General features: G+C 43.1%; 1 protein-coding gene across 27 annotated transcripts in view; it reads left to right on the top strand.

Moving 5' to 3' along the window:
- The window catches only part of Cadps (calcium dependent secretion activator), a 436,391-nt gene that overhangs the window by 376,243 nt on the left and 34,583 nt on the right, over positions 1–25,565 (top strand). For all 27 annotated transcript variants that reach the window (XM_050161168.1, XM_050161171.1, XM_050161161.1 and 24 more), the window contains 2 exons: positions 13,713–13,745; positions 20,572–20,679. In XM_050161168.1, coding sequence (XP_050017125.1) covers positions 13,713–13,745; positions 20,572–20,679 — 141 coding nt within the window. The remainder of the gene's footprint in view (positions 1–13,712; positions 13,746–20,571; positions 20,680–25,565) is intronic.

The raw sequence follows: 25,565 nt of genomic DNA, 5'->3' as shown, positions 1-25,565 counted from the left end.
AGATAGATAGATAGAGAGAGAGATAGATAGAGAGAGAGAGAGAGAGAGAGAGAGAGAGACTCGGATAGATGATAGATAAATAGATAGAAGATAGATACACTCAGATACATAGATAGATAGACAGACAGATATATAGATACACACAGACAGATAGATGATAGATATATAAATGATGATAGATAGATAGATAGATAGATAGATAGATAGATAGATAGACAGATACACACAGACAGACAGATGATAGATACATAGATGGATGATAGATAGATAGATAGATAGATAGATAGATAGATAGATAGATAGATGATGGATAGATGGATTTATATATACATAAATAAATTTAATAAAAATGTTTAAGAAATCATATAGAAGCACTCAATTTAAAAAATAATAATACTTGTCTGACCTTCCACTTACTCCTTAGCATTTTTGTACGAAGGCTCCATCCATTAGAACCCACTCAAGGGGCTAGGGAAATGACTCAGTGTGCAAAGTGACTGTTGATTAAGCATGAGGACCTGAATTTAGATTCCCCAGCCCCCATGAAAAATCTGGGTGAAGTGATGTACATCTATAACTCCAGTATTAGGTGAGGAAGAGGTGGGCGGATCCCTGAAGCTTGCTGGCCTGCTAGTTTAATCAAAATGGCCGTCTCCAGGTTCAGCAAGAGACCCTGCCTCAAAAGAGGTGGAGGGTAAAAGAGGAGGACACTGAGTCTATCTCTGGCCTCTCCATACTCATGCATCCATCACACACAGAAAGAAAAGAGACAGAGACTGACAGAGATTTCTTTAGAAACCCATTTCGTTTACCTTATAGCTAACTGCTACTCTTATGTGAATGTTTCCTTGGCTTCATTTTGTTTTGCTTTGCTTTGTTTGGTATGTTTTAAAACAGGGTGTTGATATGTGACCTAGACTGGCCCCCCATGGCCATATAGCTTAACTGGCCTTAGACTTGTGTCCCTCCTTGGTGTAGGAGGGTCTTCTGTCTGTGTGTTACTTTCATTAGTTAAATAAAGAGACTGCCTTGGCCTAGTTGATAGGGCGAACTCAGGTAGGCGGGGAAGACAGAACAGAATTCTGGGAGGAGGAAGGTAGTGAAGCAGACGCCAGGGCTCTCCTCTCTGAGATGGACGCTGGTTAGACTCATGTCGGTAAGCCACAGTCAAGTGGCGATGTGCATTAATGGAGATGGGTTAAATTAATATGTGAGAGTTAGCCAATAAAGGGCTGGAGACAATGGGCCAGGCAGCAATTTAATTAACACAGATCTCCGTGTGATTATTTCGGGCATAAGCTAGCCAGGCGGCCAGGAGCCAGGTGGCGGGAAGCAGCCTGCACTCCCTTTACAGCACCTCCTGCCTAGACATCTCATTCATGGGCATAGTCCATGACTGGCCAAACTGAGCTCACCTGTCCTTCCTCCTGATGTGCGGCTTTTCCTCACTTTACCCCTTCCCCTCCCTCCTCCTCCTAGGTTTGGCAGGACTGTCTCCTCTTCGTAGCCTTAGAACTATGAATTATAGCTATTGACCTTTCCTTCTTGTTTCCCCCACAAAATGACACCCAGCACCCAAACCCTTTTTTCTCTGCTTCAAACTCTAGTAGGAACTAGAGATAGAGCCGCACGTTTCTCCCTCCATTCCTATTTTTCAGCAACTGTGTTTGTGAATGTCTTGAGTCTAGACTCCTGACAAGACTTCTTGTAAGGATAAAAATTGTCCATCCAAACTGTCCTCAGTCGTCACTACCCGTAGCTCACCAGGACTGAATTAAAGCACAAAAGTTCACATTTAAATCATCACACGTAGCTCTTGAGTAGTGCAGGGTAAGAGCAACCTCCACATGCAGCCATATTAGGCAGGACAGCCTGCTTCCCTAGCAGAAGTGAGAGGGGTGGCTGAGCCATCATTCTTCCCTGCCCTGGGTGTGACCAGAGAACTCAGCCTCTCTGTGAGGAGATCCATCGTTCCCATTTTGCAGGCGAGAAAAAAAAAAATGAGATTAAGAAACCTGACTCATGAGTGGTTGAACTAGAATGTAGCCACGTATATCCAACTCCAGAATCCCTGATTATAAGCCTGGACTGCCTCAAGTCCCAATAAACACTCCCCACAACCCCTTCCTGATCCATATTCTGCTGCTCAAGACAGGGTCATAGCTTCTCCCTGGCTGACCAGGGAAGTACATATCACAGAGGTTGTATTTCATTATTTATCATTCCATTCCATTTGTGCCCTAAAATGAAAGCCTGAGAACTGGATGTGAGGCAAGAATTTGGACAAATGTACGAAGTCTTGAAAAATGGGCGTTTGGGCTCCCTGCCCGTTCACAAGAAGCTTGTTCCTTTGAGCTGGTAATTCCAGCAGCAGCAGGACGTGGGTCAGCACGTCTCGATGCTCATACCACCCTGAAGGCACTGGCCTTGCCTAATCTTGAAAGCCCTGGAATGGGAGTATAGTACATGGTGAGAGGCCATCATGCCTCTTTACAGCAGCCTTTGAGCAATTCCCACAATAGCCTAAGAGGTCGGGTGACTGGCTTGCAGCTGAGAGGGTTGCTAGGAGAGTCAGTGTGGCGGCACCCAGAACTGCCTGGCACAGGGAAAGCGCCTGGCATGGGCAGCCTGTCTCTTCTCCCTCCCTGCCTTTGCCAGGTCTCCCTGCTGGTCTTGCTTCATTGTCTGCTCCCTATATAGATAGCTGCTCTTTATTTACCTTGAATGTTTTTTCTTCCCCGATACGATAGCTTTTCCCAGATACTTATTCTTTCCAGAACAAGTATGGATAGTATGAACACTATACTATTAAAGCATTTCTTTCTTTTACCCCTACAGTATTTATAAACCTTCCAAGGTGTGGGAAATGCTTCCTGTCCTACATTCTTCCTAGAACCTGTGTCTTGTGCCCTCTGAGAAGGAATCTAAGGAAAAACAATTAACCTGATCCTCATTATAATATAAGGAATTGGAGTCAGCACGCTAGGCAGCTGGTTGGAGTCTCCAAGTAGTTAATGGTCAGCATAAGATTGGTGTTTTCTAATTCTTTTTTTTTCTTTTTTTAATTGTTTTTATTGAGCTATACATTTTTCTCTGCTCCCCTCCCTGTTTCTCCTCTCCCCTTCTACCCTCGCCCATAATCCCCATGTTCCAAATTTTCTCAGGAGATCTTGTCTTTTTCTACTTCCCATGTAGATTAGATCCATGTATGTTTCCCTTAGGGTCCTCTTTGTTGTCTAGGTTCTCTGGGATTGTGAATTGTAGGCTGGTTTTCTTTGTTTCTTGTCTAAAAGCCACTTATAAGTGAGCACATATTATATTTATCTTTCTGGGTCTGGGTTACCTCACTCAATATGATGTTTTCTAGATTCACCCATTTGCCCATAAATTTCAAGATGTCTTTTTTTTTCTGCTATGTAGTACTTGATTCTGAAATGTACCACATTTTCCTTATCCATTCTTTGGTCAAGAGTTATTTCAGGCCGGGCGGTAATGGTGCACGCCTTTAATCCCAGCACTCGGGAGGCAGAGGTAGGCAGATCTCTGTGAGTTCGAGACCAGCCTGGTCTACAAGAGCTAGTGCCAGGACAGGCTCCAAAACCACAGAAAAACCCTGTCTCAAAAAAAAAAAAAGAGTCATTTAGGTTGTTTCCAGGTTCTGGCTATGAAAAATAATGCTAGTATAAACATAGCTGAGTACATGTCCTTGTGGCACCATTGAGCATCCTTTGGATATATACTCAAAAGTGATATTGCTGAGTTTGAGGAAGGTTGTTTCCTAATTTTCTGAGAAATCTCCACACTGACATCCAAAGGGGTTGTACCAGCTTGCATTCCCACCAGCAATGCAGGAGTGTTCCCTTTACCCAACATCTTCTCCAGCATAAGCTGTCATCAGTGTTTTTGATCTTGGCCATTCTTACAGGTGTAAGATGGAATCTCAGAGTTGTTTTGATTTGCATTTCTCTGATGACTAAGAATGTTGAACATTTCCTTCAGTGTCTTTCAGCCATTTTAGATTCTCTGTTTAGGTCAATACCCCATTTTTTTAATGGATCATTTCTTCTTTTGATGACCTTTTTTTTTTTTAGTTCTTTATATATTTATATCCCTCTATCTGACGTGGGATTGGTAAAGATCTTTTCCCATTCTATAGGCTGCCATTTTGTTTTGTTGACCATGTCCTTTGCTTTACAGAAGCCTCTCAGTTTTAGGAGGTCCCATTTATTAATTGTTTCTCTCAGTGTCTGTGCTACTGGAGTTATGTTTAGGTCTCCTGTGCCAATGTGTTCAAGTATACTTCCCGTTTTCTCTTCTATGTGGTTCAGTATGGTGGGTTTTATGTTGAGGTTTCTGATCAATTTGGACTTGAGTTTTGTGTGTGGTGATAGATATGGATCTATTTTTATTCTCCTATAGGTTGATATCCAGTTATGCCAGCACCATTTGTTGAAGATGCTTTATTTTTTTCATTTTATAATTTTTTGGTTCTTTGTCAAAAATCAGGTGTTTGTAGGTGTGTGGATTGATATCTGGGTCTTTAATTCAGTTCTATTGGTCCTCCTGTCTGTTTTTATGTCAATACCAGGCTGTTTTCAGTACTGTAGCTCTGTAGTAGAGTTTGAAGCAGGGATTGTGATCCCTCCAGAGGTTCCTTTATTGTACAGGATTGTTTTGGCTATCCAGTTTGTTTTGGTTTGTTGTTTTTTTTTTTTATATGAAGTCGAATATTGTTCTTTCGAGGTCTGTGAAAATTTTGCTGAGATTTTGCTGGGCATTGCATTGAATATGTAAATTGCCTTTTGGTAAGGTTGCCATTTTTACTATGTTAATTCTACATACCCAAGAACATGGGAGATCTTTCCATTTTCTGGTAGACTTCAAACTAAAATCAATCAAAAGAGACAAAGAAGGACATTTGATATTAGTCACAGGACAAATCCATCAAGAGGAAATCTCAGTACTAAACGTTATGCCCCCAAATACAAAGGCACCCTCCTATGAAAAGAAACACTTCTAAAGCTTAAATCATACATTAAACCCCACACACCGATAGTGGGAGACTTCAACACCCCACTCTCACCACTCCATAGGACTGCCAGACAGAAACAGAGAAATAAGGGAACTAACAGATGTTATGACTCAAATGGACTTAACAGACAGCTATAGAACAGTCCATCCAAACATAAAAGAACATACCTTCATTTTCTAATTCTTTTTACACACTGAGCTATCTTGCCCTTAAGTCTGTCCTAATCCACGAGTGAGAAAATTCCTTCTATAAATTGACAGGTAATACATTTTTCTGACTCTGGGAGCCACATGGTCTCTGCCATGACCACTCAACTCTGTCCTTTGAGCATGAAAGCAGCAACGCACAATGTATAGAGAAACGGACACACATGCTTAAATAATACTTTATTTCTGGATGTTGAAATGTCAAGTTCAACAGTTTTCATCTCACAGAATATATCATTCATCTTTTTTATTTTCTTTCAACTGCTTAAAATTATGAAAGCCATCTCAACTTATAGAACATGGAAAATTAGGCAATGGGTTGAATGTGGCCCATGGGCCATATTGACCAACAGAAACCTAGTGCGTATAGCCAACACCCTTGCAGCTAATTATGAGTGAGTCAACCCATGATAGTAATTTAAAAAGACATTTCTGAGAGCTTGCTATGTGACAGGCGCTCCACTAGCACCGTGTGTGATGCCAACCTGCTGAGATTCAGGAGCTCTCTCAGAAGGGAGACACTGTTCATCTTTGGGTTCCGCAGTTGCAGAGGAGACTATAGAAACTGTGGAGGGTTAAATGATTCCCCAAGACCATACATTACCCAGTAATGAGGGCACCTCGTGATCCTGCTGTACCCCTTACGATGGCAACTCTTGAATTGTTTATCCTTTCTGAGCCTTGGTACCCCAACTTGTGATTAATTGGGCAAATTCGGTAGAAAGTGCCCTGGCCAGTGTTCTATGCACACATGCCCCTAGACACTGCTGACGGTTTGAATGAGATGCCTCTGCATATTCTTGAGTGTTTGAATACCTGGTCCCCAGTCATTGTCAGAGTTTGGGTGGGCTTAGGAAGTATGGCATTACTTGAGGAAGTATATCACAGGGGGAAGGGCTTTGAGGTTTCAAAGGCCATATACCATTTCAAAATTCTGTCCTAGAGCACCAACAACTTCCTCACAGTGTACTTCTGGGGAATGCATGTCGTGGATAGAGTGGAGGAAATATGAGAAAAGATGGCGCCTTACTCCGTGGCTTAGTTATCTATTGCTACATAGCAGCCCATGCCAGAACCGTTGGCAGAGTGATCACTGCACCCAGAATGATGCTGTGCACCTATAATTCCAGCAGTTGGGAAGTAGAGATGGGAAGACTGGCAGTTCCTGATCATCCCTAACAACACAGTCAATCTAAGTCTAACTTGACCCTGTCTCAAAAGGCAATAAAAACGATCAATATATTCTGCTCACAATTTTGTGAATTTGGAATCTGAGGCAAGCTTAGACAGGAAGGTGTTGGCCCTGTCGCTGGGGTGGCACACTCGGCCGCACTGGGCAGGTGGCTGAGCTGAAGGGCTACTGGATGTCTGCTTATGTGCTTTCTCTCTTTGTGCTCCTTTCTTTCCCCTAGGAAATCCTGTCAGGCTTTTCCATGTGATTTGAGTTTCTGCACAGTGCAATAGCCTTAGGAGGGATGGTCCCATTTAAATGGCAGCTGGCTTTCAGGAGTCAAAAGACAGAAGTCTGCAGCATTTCTCAAGATTCCAGTCAGAATGGACACCACGCCATCTCTACGCACATAGCCAGTTGTTGCCCTGACTCCACCTCCATTGATTGCACTCATGTTTTATGTGAACTAAGGGGATTCATACAAATAAAATATTTGGAACAGTGTCCTGCAAATGTCAGGCATGTTAAAAAAAAATCCTATCTTAGACTCGGGAGATGGCTCAGTCTATAACATGTGGAGACCTGAGTTCAGATCCCTAGAACACGAGTAAAAAGCCTGGCATGATGTCATGTACCTGTAAGCCCTAGCATAGTGTCATAGTGAGATTCCAGAGACAGGCAGATTCCCACAAGCTCCCAGGCCATCGAGCCTGGCGTACACGATGAAGTTCTAGGCCATAGACAGACCTCGTCTCAAACCAAAAATTTTGAATGTGTCTGACAATCAGCACCCTAAGTTGTCCTCCATTGTCCTCCATCCACCTACACACACACATGCACACACGCGTGCACACGTGAGGACACACACATGCACGCACACATGCACATGTGCAGACAGTATGCACACATGTCCCTGCACCCACATGTGCACCTATTTGTGCACTCACTTTTTAAATATATATTTACATTTATTTATTATATATTTATTTAGAGTTAGATTTATTATATGTGTATATTTATATACTTATTTATTATTTACTTGTATATATCTATATATATATCTTTTTCAATTAATAAACTACAGGACACATGCACATAGGCACATATGCAAGCTGAGGCTGTGCTATTAATATTGCCATTAGCCTTCTGCCTTTATCAGACAGAAAACGGATGCTTAAAGATATCAATTACCTGCCCCACCTTGGCAGGTAACAGAACCAGATGGCCACTGAGTCATGGGTGTTCTGACCCTTACTTTGCCTCATATGTGTGGCAAATACCAGTTCCTTTAGAACTCAAAGATCCTCATTGTGCTTTTTTTTTTCCTTTGTGCTCTCAGAATACTGTAGATCAGAAAACCCACTTCTAGAAACCTCTAGCTTGAGTAAAGAGTATCTTACCAAATTCCTTCCAATTGTTTTTTTTTTTTTTTCCTCCATGACTAGTGGTGAGGAAAGATAAAGAGGAGCTTTTGTTCCTTCACTGACTGTTTTCTAGGGCCAGGGTATAAGGAACTGCAGTGAAGTCCAAAGACCTGGCTTTGATCCTTGGAACCTATGTGGCAGAAAGAGAGAACTGACTCAGAAAGGGGTCTTCTGACTATTCAGGCACCAGGGCACCATGTATACACACGCATGCATTTTCTCTCTCTCTCTCTCTCTCTCTCTCTCTCTCTCTCTCTCTCTCTCTCTCTCTGTCTCTCTCTCTCTCTTTCAATTAATCAATGTAATAAAAGTTTGTAAAAAGCCTGCATCCATAGATGAAGATAAAGAGGGATTAAAAACTGAACTAGTAAGCGCTAAGATTATTTTAGGGATGGAATCGCTATGGCCAAGTCACCATTTGCTTAATGGCCTTGACTGCATTCACATCACTAAGAAGGCCTGTGTCAAGGTAAGCAAAGCAAAAAGGTGTCAGGTCACCCAGGCAGCCCTAGAACTCAATGCTGAACCTTTGAGGTGGTGGGATGTGGTCAGCAGTTTCAAAGCAAAGGCAAAGAAGGCGGGCAGACAGTTCTTATGCAGCCCGACTGGCAGGGGTGGAGTCCACTCACACAGAGAAAAAAAAAATCACTCCCTTGTTTTGTTTCGAGAGACTGTGGGGAGAAAGGAAAGCCTAGGCACTAACTAATGCAGTCATCTGCTTTGGGATTTCTTTTTTTCTTCATCTTTGAGTCTTACCCACCAGATTTCTGTTCAAAAAGAGAGAGAAACCTAATCCACTTTTTTTTTTTGTCTGTGCATTGATTTAATAGTATCAAACCCTGAGGTCCTCGTGGCCTGCACCTGGGTTGCTTTTTCCCCTAATGAAGCAGGAGAAGTGGTTTAAGCTCCTGCCGGGCTCCCTGTCAAAGCTACACAATGATTAACTCAGGTCCCCTTATTAGGAATGGGCCAAAGAAAATCCCTTAGTCATCAGCATTGGTGAGTGCTCAATGAAAAGATTACCTTGGGCACCTGAGAAATAATGGAAGCACTCAATGGAGGAACCATTAAGCCCGTCCGCACCCCCTAAGTCAGGTGGGGCATTGAGGGAATTAGCGGGGACATGGAGGCAAAAGAAACACTTTTGGACCTTCAGCCCTGCCCGAATCACTCAGTCCTATGATTATTTAGACCCCTATGTAGTTCCTGAAGAAGCATTTTAGTTTGTATCTATACACCACACACACACACACACACACACACACACACACACACACACACACACACACTGGTTTTAAAAACCACTTGGATGTATTTTAGAAAAATACACCTAAATGACAGGTCCAAAATATAACTTCTGTGCCTTCAAGTCCTATTGGTTCTTCATCTTAGCCTTAGGGTGTTCAGCTATAGAATGGGAATGTTAAAAGGGCCCCTATTCAGAAGGGATCAAATACAGCATGCCATAATTTAAAGTCATTGATAAATAGTAAACACTCAAAATCAGACTTTTACCTATTAGTTGTTAGACAGACTGGAATCATTGAGTAGCTGGAGAGACTGTGTGTTTGGACGTCATTAAAGGAACCTAAGAGTCATGAGCATGTGGCTTAAGTCACAGCCCCTGTTGTGTCCTTTGTCTCTAGTGACCTTAGTTGCAGGCAGGTGGAAGTAAGCACCCACCCTCACTTCCACAGCCTCCCGTGATTTAGATTTCCTTTTCTATTCTCATTCCCCAGAACTGGCTCTACCTGGGGGCCAGGACCAAAGAGGGCTAAGGAATTCTACCAGAAAAGCAGACAGTGACATCTCATAAGAAGGGCTGATCACCATCACAAAGAAGAGTCCCAGAATTGTAGGGCCAGATAAAGCCACACTTCTGCCTCTCCTTGGAGGGCAAGTGAACCCCTGCTCAAAAGCAATGGTACACCTTGTGTCTGAGGGCAAATCCTTCTTCTTGCCTGTCTCCTGTACCAACAAGTGCCTGGGCCCCAGAAAAGGGAAGGTAGTTTCACTAAGTGTATAGCTGGGGCAGGGGCCTAAGAAAATACCCAGAGGACTTAGAAATACTTGGATATGCTTTGAGGAGGAACAGGATCCTGCTTGGGTCCACCATCCTGAGAATCAGCTCAGGTACCTGATGGTACCCTCAGCATCTTTTTCTATAGCAAGAAATTGTCACAGGTTGTAGGTGTGGAATGAAGCTACCACACGCACAGTGAGGAATACTGGCTCCTACTGTCCCCAGCGGGCATGGTAACCATAGCTGCTCATAGTACTATTAGCGTGATTGGATGTACTTGGCTGAATTCAGTCTCTGGTGTCCCTTTGAGTAATGTTATTACTGCCCCATTTACAAAGGAAGCACAAAGGTACCAAGCTAGAAAATGGGCTACAAGCCAGACTTCTAATCCAGCCAATACTGAACCCATACTCCTGGACACTGAAAAGTCTTCCTTTAAAGTTAAAAAGGAAAAGATATTAAATATACATACACTTATACCCTTACACACACACAGCACACACTTTTGATAACCACTGATGAAAAGAAGTTTGCTTTGGAAGGTAATCTCTTCTCTCCATTAAAGAATATCTGTCATAATCACGGACAACGGACTTGGATAAATCTGAAGAGCTATCATTTATTTGATTCATAGGCAGAGCCTGGTTCATTCTCAGACAATCATATGATGTGTGTGTGTGTGTGTGTGTGTGTGTGTGTGTATTCACTAGGGGTTCTGCATAGAGGGTTGCAGGTGAAGGCCAAAGGACAGCCTCAGATGCTGTCACTTGGGTACTCTCCACCTTATTTTGAGACAGAGTATCTTCATTGGTTGGCCTGGAACCCATTGGTTGGCTAGGCTTGCTGACTAGAGAGGCCCAGAGGTCCCTCTGTCTCCTCCTCTTTTTTGATACGGGCTGTTTGGATCAAACCTCAGTTCTCTGTACTTTACCGAAGTGTCTCCAAAATCGGCATACTTGAATTTTGTACAGATGAATCCAAAGTCCTAAGGGTTAGGAGGATCTGGTCATTCTTCTCTACCCAGAGTGCTGCTGGCCTAAAGAAATGAAACTATACGGGACTATGGTGTTGAAAGACCATGCTACTGGCCTTACACAGGAAAGACCACGCTACTGGCCTTACACGGGAAAGGGGTCCTGGGGCCAGCGTCTACATTCTGCTCCTGTTCCTTCTCAACTTCGATTTAGAAAAGAGGGAAGGGGAAGTGTTGATCATTTCCTACCTCACGAAGGGGCTAGAAGGAGAGAAGGAGAGAGCCTGGCAGGCATCTCTCAGCCTGGTGAAGAGACAGGTCCGCAGCATTATTTGTAGTGAGAGGGCGGACATGACCTCCAGAGATGGCCAGTCTCTGCTGATGCTATGCTTACTGGCCATGCTTCCTAGAGCCCCTTAATTTTCTTCACTCACTCTGATTTTCAGTGTTTAGAAACTGCCATACCAGAGTCCCATCCTGCATGTATTCTCTTTCACCAACTACAGGAAGACTCTAGATTTTCATACTTGCCCAAGCAACTTGTCCTCTGTTTCACTTTCCTTCTCGACTGGACCTCCAGGCTCCCTTTGTCTTTACCTTCTACATCTTTCCTAAAGTTCAATGGCCAGAAACCCAAGACAACAATCTGCCTGCTTCCAAAAAACAGTAGAAGTATAATACACCCCACACACATGGGCTACTTTTTCTGTTACAATGAGGATGAGGAAAGATCACTAAGACCTGGTGGATGGCTGGATAAAGAATAAGCCAAGCTAGGCAGTGATGGCGCACACCTTTAATACCTGCACTTGGGAGGCAGAGGAAGGTGGATCTCTGTGAGTTTGAATCCAGCCTGGTCTTCAGAGGAAGTTCCAGGACAGCCAGGGCTACACAGTGTAACTCTGTCTCAAAAAACAAACAAACAACAAGAAGAAATAATAATCCAAGATCTGAGGAGGCTTGTAACCTGAGCTCACTCCCCAGAACCCACATGAAAACCAGGTTCAGAAACATCCTTCTATGGTCCCCGTACTGGAAGGGCAGAGATAGGGGGTTTCTTTGGTCTTACCTGCCAGCCAGTCTAGGCAAATTGTTGAGCTCCGGGGTCAGTGAGAGACCCTGTCTCAAACAGCAAGTAAGTAGAGAGTGATCAATAAGGACACCTAGTGTCAACCTCTAGCCTACACACACATACACACACACACACACACACACACACAAATGCGTACACACACAGGCACGCACATGCTCCCACACACAGACGCTCAAACACACACAGACGCTCACACGCACACACATGTTCACACACACAGAGATGCTCAAACACACAGACACTCACACACATGCACACACATGCATACACACGCTCACACATACACACACGGATGCGTACACACAGACACACACACACAAGCTGGTCTGGACTGGAGGCTGGTGCAAGTATAAAGGGTACACAAAGTTTTCATTCACGCCACAAGCTTGCCTCCTGCCTCATCCTCCCAAGGGAACAGAGTCTGACTGGTATCACTCTCTAGATTGGAACTGCGTGTGAGTGGTAAATGGGGAGTAGGCGTGTTTAAAGGTTGATCATTTCAGCTGTAGCAAAACTCCTACCAACTGCCAGGCATCAAGTTGACAGAGCAAAGGAGGTGATTTCTCACTGAGAACAGCTCTTTTGCCAGCACCCGCTCTGACCACTGACGTTTCGGCGCTGAGCGCCTTCTCTTCCCTGAGCATTGAGAAGATGGGAAATTCAAGAGGGCTAGCCTGGGCTCAAAACAGCGCATGCGCATCAGGCTTCACTGCCTTGTGGCTGAGAACACGGACACAGAAAGTCCTTAAACTTGAGCCCATGGAAGAAATTTGCGAAGTAGAAGGTATCATCTAGTAATTTATAGTCCTATAGATTACAAGTCCTAAGGGAAGGGACTTGGCAGGCTTTCCCCATGGCAAAAGCAAAAAAAAAAAAAAAAAAAACTTTGACTCTCAATGTGGACCTCTCTCCACCCCAGACAAGCTCCCTGGGTTTATTCCTCAACATCAGCTGGCTAGAAATTTCCCAAGCAGCTGGAACTCACCGAGGCCTGTTGATGAGTACGTCAGTTGGCTTGCTTTGTGTTTATGGACATCCCTGGACTTTGTGTGAATGCGTGCCATGTCAGCAACTGAACCAGCCGTGACTAGCATTTGCCTTTCTTTAGGCTCAGAGAGATGAAGTCACCAGTATGCCATGCGGTTTTCATGTGGTAGTGCTGGATTTGAACCTAGGTCTGAGTCTACACGCCTCATTCTAGCACTGCACTCTGTCACTCAGAAATTAATTTCATAACCATTCGCTTCACTTTCCATATTGGTTTTTGGTGCCTAACCCAAAGGCCATAGAACAGCAACTTTGGGGCAGCCCCAAAAGGTCTACTTGAAAAACTTGTGGGAAACCATGCATGTCTTTCTGGCTTGAGGGACTCACCCAGTTCCTGCTACTTCAAAAGCTGAACTATCAGACACTAAGCATGGAAGAAGTCAGGACAACCTGCAGCCAGATTATAAAAGCTCAAGGTGCCAGGAATGCCGGGACTCTTGATTACTGCCTTAGATTTGAAAGTTCTCTCCCAGGTTTGATGGTCACCTTTCTGTTCTTTCAAGTCAGGGAGGAAGATGCTAAATTCCCAGACGATCTCTGGAATCTGAACCTGTAAAGCTGCCCACTCTCTCTGAACAGCAGTCAGAGATTGAAAATTTTTTGGAGCATTTTGCATTCTAGTACCTGTTTGTTTGTCCTGGTCAGCTCCATGGACCGTCACATCATCTGAACTCGGATAATGACTGAGCTGTACAAGGGGAACTCAAACACCCACCTCACGTTGTGCTTTCTCTCCTCCTCAGGTGAAGGCAGCTTCCAAGTATGTGGACGTGCCTGTGAGTATCTGAACATCCATCATCGCTTGTGTTTTAGTTGGCTTTTTTCCTATTTTCATGATGTTTTGGGTTTTTTGTTTGTTTGTTTTTGGCTTACTCATCTTGGCTTTTTGAGACAGGGCCTCGCTCTGTATTCCTGGCTAGCCTAGAACTCCCTGTGTAGACCAGGCTCACTTGGAACTCGCAGAGATCCGCCTGCATTGGAGCTGGGATTAAGAGCACACGCAGCTTTTGTGCTTCGTTTTCATCCATGCGTATCTGAGCATTGTGTTTTGTTGGATTGTATCTATTCTGTCCTTAGCTTTGCTTTCATGGTGAATGCTGACTTCATGCCTGGCTCCCAAGCTCTATATATCTAATGTGGACCAACAGAGACCAAGACCAGAACCATGTTTTTTTCCAATGAGAAGAAAGCATGATTTTCTGTGTCGTGAAGGGAGGACCAGTGTGAGGGTTAACCCGGTTCCCTCTTGCTTTTGTTCCTCTGGTTGCCTGTCACTCGAAGTCCTTCTGCTCCTCCAGCACACACACCTTGTGGCCCCAAATTGGAAATTTCAACAACGGTTCCAATATTTTTTGGTTTAAACAAATACATTCTGATTTTGTTCATTTGGGGGTCAATCTGCAATTGTTTTAAGGAAAACTTACAAAACTGTTCATAATTAGTGCTAGCCTCATTAATGAAAAGAGCCCTCAAAGTTCATGGAGAAGGCACTTGAGGTTGCCCAAAATTTACATTTAAATTGAGGTTAAGTACTACACATGAATGCTAAAGTGTGGGATTACCTGAGATAAATCAGAAGACATTTCTAGACGGACCTTGCCCTGCCTATTAGCAAAATAAAATTGGAGAGACTTTAAAATATATTCCAATAAAGGGGAAAGGAAACGATGTTGTTTCTCCATTTCTAACAAAAGGGGTGTGAGTCTATTATAAAATATTAAATTTAGGAGCTTTATCTCAACAGTCCCTGAGGGGCTGGTACTGAGCGAGTCTCATTCTGGACGTGGTTAAGTACCCTCCTTGTTCAAATACTTATTTGTGAAAATTTGTTTTTTTTCTAAAAAGGATTTATATTAACATTTAAATTCATTTCCCCAGGAAGCTAAGTGCGTAATGGTTTATTGGCTTATTTCTCAAAGGAAGACAAAATGGAAAACTGGAGTGAATGTAGCATTAGCATGCATTTTGTTTGTTTAATGAAAGAATGTACAATCAATAATTATGTTTGAATTTATACAATACTTCTCATCAAGGGACCCCACTCCTTCCTGTAGGCAGAAGAATGGAGAAGAAAAAAGGCTCACAGAAGTGTAACAAGGGGAGAAATGAAGCAATTTACTCTTAAGTTCCAGAGTAAAAGCTCCCCCTTTATGTGGGATCTCTGGCCATGCTGCTCCATCTTTAAAATGGAGATACCCCACACCTAGGTCTGCCACATCCATTCAATGGTGCTACACGTGCAGAACTCACGTGAGCGTGCGTTAGATACTCGTGCAACATGGATCAAAGGGCCTTTCAGGGTGTAATGATACCCAGAGCAAAGGATGGATGGGTCTGCTGCCGTAGGCCTGTCCTCCGCTGAGTTTACGAGTGTCAGAAAGGAAAACACCAAGCTCTTAGCCCAGAGATCTGTTGTCTCCAGCTGTGGGTGTGGAGAGGCAATCAGAGAGCATCAGGAGTTCTGGATCCTGCTCTTCAGACAAGGCCCAATATATAAAGAAATTGGATTTAACATAGGTATTAGCATCAAACCACATGAGAGAAGCATTATAGAAAAAGTCAGAAAAGACTCACTGCCGTCAATCTTTTATGCCTCAGCCTAACAATTCCCATAGGCCAGGTCCAGCTTTTTTTTTTTTCCCCTGTAGATGGGATAAACAGGACTCGATGGTATTGAGAGTTCTCTATGATCAGTAAATCACGAAGACACTCATAGGTTGATGGTGCTGTCTCAGGAACTTGAGGATATGGGAGAACAAAAATGACTTAGCAGAGTTTCCCTTTCTGAAGGGGCAGACGAAAATGACATAGCATGGCCTCCTCTATGGTTTGACCACTGATGACACAGTGTGATTATAACCACCGCAGCCAAGCGTTGTGAAGCAACCACCAAATGTTCAATAGTATTTTGAGCCCTTTAACATTTTGTCTTGGTAATGTCTCTATTTTAGAGGTGGATAAACTGAAATGGAGGTTCATTTGATTTAGGAGGGCCAGGCAGTTGACAGTAATAAAGCTCACACTTCAAACTATCTTAGACACTCCGCCACACTACAAGATGAGTCTGGTTAGTGCATAGACACATGCTTGGATAGTGGAGCAATTTTTCTACTATCAGAAAAGAAAATGATTAGTAGACCAAACTGATGATTTAGCCAGTTGTTAATAGCTTAGAACTATGCTATATTCAAAAAGTAAATTGATTAAGTGTATAGTTTTATAGCCAGTAACCATATATACTAAGTCTTACAGAAAGTAAATAATTCTATAGATATCGATGCCACACAATACACATATGTATATAGTATTTAGATATAGTAAATAGTCATTTACTTTTGAAGATGGCCCTGTCAGAGGCTCTTGTTCATTTTATCCTGTTCAATAGAAGACGCAGTTGAAGCACCTAGAAGGTGAAAAGCTATGCCCAAAGGTCACCTGGGCAGGAAGTCAGCAAGGAAGAGTCAGGAGGGCTGGTTGACGGTAGAGCCTGTCTGTTCTAGTTCTAAGAGACAGCGTGCACAAAATCAGCCTTCCGACAGTGAAGCAGTACAAATAAGGGGGTTGGTGGGTAGATTGGTAGGCTGGATGGGTGGGTGTGTAGGTTTAGGATTTTTTTTTTTTGAAGAACCAATTCACTGGTATTCCACACTGACTTATAACAGTCACTGGTGGCCATACCAGGATGTATAGTAGTAAGACATGGCATAAGTTTGGGCATTGTTTGATGATGTCATCCTAGATTTCCAACTCTCATCCCCAGAGACTCTAATTTTAGGAGCCCTTGAGTGGAGCCTTTATTATCTCTTTCTAAAACGTGTTTCCCATTCTTTTGTAAAAGTATGAAAACCAGTGGGCTAAATCAGTAATTCTTGACCTGAAACACCTAGAGAGTTTTGGGGTTTGGGTTTTTTGGTTTTGTTTTCATAAGGGTTGTGGGCCAGATTGCTTGGCAAACAAATTAAAAGAGATTCTGTGGACTGGGGCATCCATTTCTACTGTGCTTTCTAGATGCTTTGACATTTGCAACTGGCTTTATAACCCTGCATACAATCGCCTTAAATCATGCCTAGCTCTGATTCTTGGTGTTGTGTTACTGTGAGGTTTCAGACACCGTTTATTTAGCCCCACGGGAGGGACTATCACTAAGTTCATTTCTACAGAGATTCTTCTCTCACTGAGCCCCACTAGCAGACGGAGGCACTAGTCCCCATAATTTAGCACATTCTATTTCTTACATCTAGAGTTTGACCCTTATTTGTACAATGGTATTCCTACTAAAGGTCTGCTTAAGATACCAGACCTGAAGTTTGTATCCCCTGCTTATCTGGTCTTCGTTTACCTAATCCACAGTGTGCCTTCCTTCTAAATTATGTCTTCCACGTGTGGCGGTCACTCAGCTCTACAGTTATTTTCGTGGATTTGTTTAGCTGCTTTCCAGAGTCTGTATTCTAGTCTGTCAGTCTGCCCTAGCCGTATCGAAGCCATCACCCAAAGGCTGATCCTACCACGGGGAGACAATGCTGACACAAAGCCTAACTTATCAGTCACTTGTTCACTCAGGTGTGCTTTTCAGCTGATAACCAAGCTTGTCAGCTTTCTTATCTACCAGCAGTTTTGATCCCAGCTGTTCTTGCAGGAAGTCCACTTACACTGTACCACACATCCTTTCTGCCCTTTGCACCCCTGTGATTTTAAATCATGTCCTGATTGTAATTGAATCTCCTCTAAGTAACTTAACGTCCACGGCTATGGATGCCTAGCTTCCCCCTGCAAGACCTCCCAGTGCATAGGAACAGCTCCCCTTCTTCCCCGTGAACACCAACAGCTGATGAGCCTGAGCATCTGAGGTGACTGTCCATCCGGCCAGAAGAGCACCCTCTCATTAGCACACTGTTCCCAGGCGTGCCCTGGTTCCCTTCTCTCCACTGCTAGTCCATCAAGGGATGGAAGCCCAACTCATCTGAATCAGGTATGAGACTCACATCAAAGGAAGGCCCTTGTGAGCAGGAGAAGGAGAACTAATCGCGTCACGACTTCATCTGTATCTGTGTCTTGTCTCCATCAAGTCTCCTTTTCCTTTCTGACTCTCAAGTCGATGCTAATAGTAAGATGTAATATCAAGGAGAAGGGATCATAGTAGTTCAAATTTATGTTGCAATGTTTCAAGCCATTTTTTTCTCTACATTATTATAGCTGCCAGTCATAATCCTTGATGGTCAGATAGGGAGATATCAATCCCACACTGTGGTTCTGTTACTAAGGCCCATGGATGCTCAAATGATTCGCATAGTTCCAATTTGGGGTGGAATAATAATCCTTACAGTAGAATGAAGAGCTCTAAAAGGGAGGCTACTAGAGGATCTGGTCACTCATTCATAAGTTTGTCCATCCAGCAAATATTTCCTGAGAACCTAATAGGTACCAGGCATCATCCCTGTGTACTAAAAATACAATTAAAAGTGAGTCAAAATTCTGCTCTTCATGGAGTTTATCTTCTAGAAGAAAAGGGCAGGTAAAACCCCAAAATTAATACATAGCACAGCATCAACTCTTGGTCAATGGTGTGGTGATAGATGATAAATACATAAATCAATGAGTCACACCAAAGCCTAGTGGAGATGGTGCATGCCTTTAATCCCAGCACTCGGGAGGCAGAGGCAAGTGGACCACTGCAGTCTACAGAGCGAATTCCAGGAGGATTGCCAGGGCTACATGGAAGAAATCCTGTCTCAAAGGAAAAAAAAGAAGAGTCAAGCCAATTTGATTTTTTTAATCATGAGTTTTTACACCTCAAATGTATGTCCTTTTAAGGAAATGAGTTTTATTGAAAGAGAAGGCATGTTGCAGATACCAGCATTGCAGAACACTGTTCCTAATGGGTGACTTACCAAGAGGCTTTTGTTGGCTTTTGCTTCATCTAACCTCTAAGAGGTACAGGAAAAAGGCTATATCGCAAGTATCCCAGGGAAGACAGGAAACAATAATAATAAGTTTCTCAAGTTCCCCAGGTAAGGATCCCCATCCTGACTAAGAGCATCTTTTGATGTACAGCTGCCAAAGAGAGAGGAGAGACGTGCCCTCTTAGAACGGATGGCAAGGCTCCCATCTCCTTGGAGAAGCACTATTGTTTCTGATCACAAAACTGTTACAATTAGAGGACCATCATTCGCAAACTGCTCTATCCATTTGCTGAAAATTGCTTAGAAGTGTAACATTTGATACTGTGGCTTTGGGGTGTCCCTCATTGTTTTTCAAATTAATACCTTGTCATTGTTTCAGCATGTGTTAAGCAATGTTACTAGCATCCCGGGGGCCAAGCATTGGCCCTTTGCTTGATAATTGTAAGCTTTGTATCAGGGGGGAAAAAAATACAGTCCCACTGTTTCCAAACCTTCCTCATTTTCACCCTGGAAATTACACGGAAGTGTTAACTAACTTCAATTTGCAGGGCCTGACAGTCATGTCTTGTAGCGAAATGATACTTTGTGATCTAAGGTAAATCACAGTAATGAAAACTCATCTTTTTAGTTATTAGCAAACATACAACTCTACTGTAGAAATTTAAGAGGTGTATGGCAGCTCTCCTAATGACCCATATTACAGTGTTTTAATGGGTTTCTTTGGAAATAACTTTGATTTTTGACATCTCAAGCAGTGCACATTCTGTTTTGTTTTGGTTTGTATTTTGTATCTTATTTTTTTCCACAATAAATCATTTCCTAAGTACTGGATGAAGAACCTGCCTACCTTTCCAGAAAATCTAATTAATTTTAAAACCAACCCCTTTTTTTCTCTTCATTCATTCATTCACTCATTCTTTAATTTTTCTTTTCCATCCCTAGAGTTCCAGGCTGCACTGGAAGGTCAGAACAAATGACTTAGGGTCTTTTTCTAAGTAAAATACACACAAATACTCACCAGATATTGCCAGACTGAACCCCCTTGAGAGGGTCATGAATTGAAGGGAATAGTCATTGAAATAGGATTCCTGAAGTACTTCCTTATTTTACTTTACAAAAGAGAAAGGAGAAAAATAGAAGAAAACAGGATATAGTGAATTTTGGTTTTTGTTTATTTGTTGGTTGGTTGGTTTTTAACTGTGGTCTGAAGCAAAGCCAGAGAATGTCCCTGGGTGGTCCAGAATTTGTCCATCAGCTAAGCATTCTAGGGGGAAAATAGTGTAAAAGTCCCTATAAAATTCTATTCCTATCTTTTTTTTTTTTTTTTTTTTTTTTTTTTTAGTTTTTCGAGACAGGGTTTCTCCGTAGCTTTGGAGCCTGTCCTGGCACTAGCTCTTGTAGACCAGGCTGGCCTAGAACTCCCAGAGATCCGCCTGCCTCTGCCTCCCAAGTGCTGGGATTAAAGGCGTGTGCCACCACCGCCCAGCTCTATTCCTATCTTTTAAAAAGTGTAAGAGTCTAGCATCCGCAGCTCTATTCCTATCTTTTAAAGAGTCTAGCATCCGTTCCTTCTGGTCCAGAACTGAATATCATGACCATAAAAACGGAGCAAACGGGACATGGGCAGAGGAAAGGTAGACGGGTGGAGAGTGCCCATCAAGGTCTGAAGGTTTCATCTTCATACTTTTCTGTTTCTTTGCAGAAACCTGGGATGGATGTGGCCGATGCCTACGTGACTTTCGTCCGCCACTCTCAGGATGTCCTACGTGATAAGGTCAATGAGGAGATGTACATAGAAAGGTTATTTGATGTAAGTAAATGCCTTCTCCTCCTTGCAGCCCAAGGAGGAGACCCTCCAAAATGTGACAGAATAGGAGACAGGGGGATAAGTCACATTTTGAAAAAAAAAAAATGGATTGGTCCTGATTCAAAGAGAATCTCTTCCTCTCCCTCTACCTTAGGCTCTTAACTGTCGTGTCTGTTCTGAACCCACTCCTGGTGTGGCTGTGTCTGAGTCCCAGTCTGTGTGGTATGTGGACAGCACCCAGCCTCTCGGCAAGCAGGCCTTTTCTGTACGGAGCTGGTGGGGCAGAGTCCTTGAACTGGCAAAGACCTTCTTCTGTCGCCATCTTCCTCCTTGCAACCCGGCCTCAAGTAAGGGACACAGTTCCCATTGGGGAAGCTGAGGCCAGCACCCCCTGTCCTGGGGATAGCACCTCCATGAGGCCAGCAGTGGCATGTAGATATGCAATCAATGTCACATTGCTATGTCTTCCCACATGGTGGAATTCCTACAAGACTGGACATCCTCCATCCTCCATTGTGAGTGTTGCCAAAGGCTTATATGGGAGTCACTGGCTCAGTTTCTTTTGTGATCCATGGTGCTTCCTGTCCATCCACCTACCTCAGCAGAAGTGGGTAAATCCAACAAAAGCCAAATACAGTGGGCTGCCACATCAACCCAAACCAAAACACAGAAAATGCAGGCTTCCGTGGGTGAGTGGCTCTCAGGAAGACTTAGTGCCATTGCAAAGTAAGACCCTGAAGTCAAAAGGAATCTGCCTCGGTCTCAAACTGTCTTTCTGTCTGTCTGAAGCCAAAGCAGATAGAATTAGGTCACGTACCCACGTATACTGCTTCTAGTTTCCCCCAAGTCTCCCTGTGTAGACCCAGCCAGAGTGCCCTGGAGCTGGTGTCCTGGTCTCCATGCCTCTCTGTCACTGTGCAGACTACTGCCCCGTGAAACGTGAGCTCCTCCTGTCCAGGTTGTTGTATTTTCAGTGCCAGCCGAACATTAATGTTTTGCTCAACTGTGGAACCCTTGTTTCTGTATTTTTCCTGTAATTGTGTTCACCAATTTACGCTGTGTTTTGTGTGTTTTTGTCCCGTAGCTAAATGAGCTCATTGTTGGCACTGCTTTCAGATGCTGCCGCTTCTGACTCTCCGTGCTTTGTCTTCCAGCTTATTGGCTTTCCTAGTGTGTTCAAAAGGCTCCTTTTTCTCTCTTTCTTTCTTCCTCTTCCTTTTCCGATCACCTCTGTTCTCCACTCCACACCCCTCTCTCCTGCATCACCTTCTTTGGACAAAACCCTTGTTACTTTTTAATTCCCACTCGTCCTCTCTCCAATGAAAATGGAACTTATCTCTCATGTCAAATGTTTTATCACATTATATCAAGTGGCATGAATTGGAATCAAATAATCTTCCTGTGTACATCTTCTAGCATGACCCACATCCACCGAGAATGCCTCATACATGCATAAAGCTCACCAGTGGGGCCTCCCCCTCTCTGCATGCGTGCCTCTATGAAAGTCCTGAGCCCAGTTTGTCTGAGGCACTGTTGCCCATCCAATAGGCATTGAAAACAGACCTACAGCACCCTCAGGTCCGCTGAGGGGTGTGGATTCTGCCCATCTCCTCTGAATTCAGTTCCAAATGACAAATTTTCAAGAAGCTTGTGGATTGCTCTTTTCAATGCCTAGGTTGCCTGGTTGGTTTTTTTAATTCCTTTGATCGGTATCTTCTGGTTTTAAGTTTTGTGGTGTGGTGTGTGTGTATGTGTGTGTGTTCCTGTATGAATGTGTGTGCTGATAACCTACGATCCCCGAAATTTTAAAACATCTAGTACTGAATTTGATGCTTAATCTGTGATTTAGCCTGTCTCTTTATTGACAAAGAATCTACCCTTCTCGCTTCTTTTTTTTTTTAAATTACAAGCGCAAGAAGAAAATTTTGTTTGAAAGTATTCCTGTTGAAGGCTGGGAGGCAAATGGTCATTTGATTGGCTCTTTGTAAGGAAATCGCAACCAAATATTCACTTCGACGTTAAAAGGGAGCCTTGACTGGCACCGATAAGGGAAAACGGACTTATCTAACTAAAACACAAGCACATTCCAGCCCTCTGTGCTTTAACGTGAATCAGTCATTAAAAGAAATAGTCCTAAGAATTCACTTTGCAAAAGCAAGTTCTGTCTCCGGGTATATGTCGGGGGGAGGGGGAGAGATCCTTTCAGAATTTCACAAGTACATCCAGCCCCTTGTAGTAGTCCACGGAGCCAGCATCGGTGGCAGCAGTAAATCTCCGAGACACCGCCCCCCACACACGCACAGTTGGGTTTCACATTGCCCCAATTTTCTTTCCCTCCCCTGCGCTGTCTTAACTTTCCTCTTGCCATCATACGGTTTTACCATTCTAACCCTGAGAGCCGTTCTATACTCTTCACCCTAACCTCCTAGGGACCCAAAAAAAAAAAAATCAAAAATCACCTTTTAGGAGCTTGTTTAGACACGAGTTTCTTGGCCATTTACTTTCTTATTCCCCAAATAACCTGGTCCCCGAATTTCCAAGATCTGTTGGTGCTAGGCAACCTAACGGATGTGGCACAAAAATAAATAAATAAGATTTTAAAAGTTATTGAATCTGTCACGGATTTAAAACATTTGTCATTTAAAAACCCAGAGCTTCTCAAAAGCTTCATTACCATGCAGCTTCAGTAATTTAATTCAGGACTTACTGTTTTTCTATAATCTAGCGGCAAATCATCAGATTACCAACATGTTTGATTATTTTTCGGCTTCTGTTTCCTCAAGCATGGTGTTTATTCCTTTGCGTTCATGCCCTGTAAAACTCCTGTGTCCAGAAAGCTAAACTGGCAGTATCAAGGCAGAAGGGTCCCGTGAATGCTGCCACTGCCTGGGTCCTCTTGCGCTGAACTTGCTCTCTAATGAAGGGGGTCCTGGGCCAGCTTCCTAAACAATTGGCAGAAATCTATTGAGAAATACTTGTTGATCTGAGCGATTTCTCTTCCAAATTGTTGCATTTTGATAAATGGCAGAAATGAATAATAGCAAATTAGCATTTTGAATGAAGAAAAAAAAACTATATATCTCTGAGATTGTTTGCTGTTTGGGGTTGTTGGTTCCGACTGCCGTGTCAGTCTCTGGTTTTCTGTCCCTGCTGGCATCTGTCATTTCAGAGGCACGTACTAAGAATCCTTGTTGTTTTAACTGTGTTTCAAGTCTTAGCTTTATTTATCTGATAAATCCCTTGAGTTCTTGCCGTTTTGTATTGTTTCTCTCCCTTGCTGTTACTGTGTGTACTCTGGCAGGCAGGCTGGATGGCTTTCAATATATGTTTGTCTATAAGAATATTTTGGATCCTAGCTGGTCACTTAATGGCTTATTTTATGTTTTAACAAGGTCTCTATCCAGTGATTTCTGAGCTGTTTCTTTCTCTGCTGCATCACTGTGCTTTTGGCTGGGAGTGGGTGCTTGTGGGAGATTGGTAACATAGCAGTTAGGGCTCTATATTCGATTCTCTGCATTTTATATCTGTTTTATTATGTGACTTAAAAACAGACTTTCCAAATTCATCTCCGCTGTTTATTTAAAATAAAAGCAGGCATTCTGTAGGTTTTTTTGAAGAAATGCATTTAGACATAATATTGCCTACCAGGTATTTACTTTTTTTCAATGAAACTCTCCCTGCATATTAACATGTTTAGTTTATATAGTCTTTCTATAAAATACCAACAGTACTTCTTTAATAATATACCTTTAAAAGGGGCTGCATCCATCCAAGTAATGTTCTGGTGAGAAAGGAACCCCTAAGCCATTCCCCATGGTAATTCAGAACACTTGCATCTGCTTTTTTTTTTTTATTTTTCAGAGGAAAAAAAAACTGAAGCACAATTATAATGTTTTCACTTGCTGAAAATAAGATTTTGATATTGAGAAACAAAATATCCAGACATTTAAATCGAGCAAATATCATAAATATATGTAATAGTGAGTTTGTAGCATATCGGTGGGACTGAATTTTTAAAGGAAAACCACATCGCTCTAGGATTTGAGTGGAAGCTTTGCCTCCTTGTCAATTATCGATGCTTTATAAAAACTGTGGGTTGCAATAAACTCGGTGCTCTGAAGGTAGCAGGTAAGCAAGGATGCTCAAGGAGAGAAAGCTCGAGGAGAGAGCCTTCCCGTTGGAGTGTCCGTAAACCATGCAGATGGCTTTTCTTTTCCTCCTTCTCTGGTGATTAATTCAACATCTCCCTCAAAACAAAACAAAGCCCCCCCCAAAAAATGCTTTCCGAAATTAGACATCAGATCAGCGAGAGAAGCACCTAAGATTTCAAGGTCTAAACGAAAATTAATTTATTTCCTTCCCTCCTTGTACTTCTTGAAGACACAGACCGAGAAGAAAATCAGGATTAAAAGAGATGTGCTTAGGGGGAGTTCATCTGCTTAAACCTCACAGGCTCAGAGCGGAATGATTAAAAAAGCCATCTCAAACTTGGACGGAGTCCACACTGGCGGTAATGCCGCACCCGCTCCAGCTTTCTCCCGCAGGTCCCGTGTCACCGCGAACCAGGCCCGGGGAACATTTGACTAGAGATGATACATGGATTATCTAGGTCAATTATACACTTAATCTGCCTTCTGGGGGATTAAGCATTTACAGAGAAGACTCCGCATTTGGCTTCTCGCTGGCAGTTTTCAGATCAGGAAAAGGCCCCTTACCACACAGCCTTGTAAGAGCTTAATCAGGCGGTGTGGACAGACTCAGAGGGATCTGCCGCCTGGCATCCTCTGCCTCGCACAGATTTCGATTTGCTGTTCCGTTCTCAAATCGAGTTATTTGTTCACTTTCTGTGGCAGTACAATAATTGGGTGTGAATATTTCCCTCTAACGCG

The sequence above is a fragment of the Alexandromys fortis genome, unplaced genomic scaffold (assembly GCF_014885135.2).
Source record: "Alexandromys fortis isolate MF-2015 unplaced genomic scaffold, M_Fortis_MF-2015_v1.1 scaffold_123, whole genome shotgun sequence".
NCBI lineage: Eukaryota > Metazoa > Chordata > Mammalia > Rodentia > Cricetidae > Alexandromys > Alexandromys fortis.
Note: the sequence above shows the minus strand (reverse complement) of the source record. Positions and strands in the feature narration are given on the sequence as shown.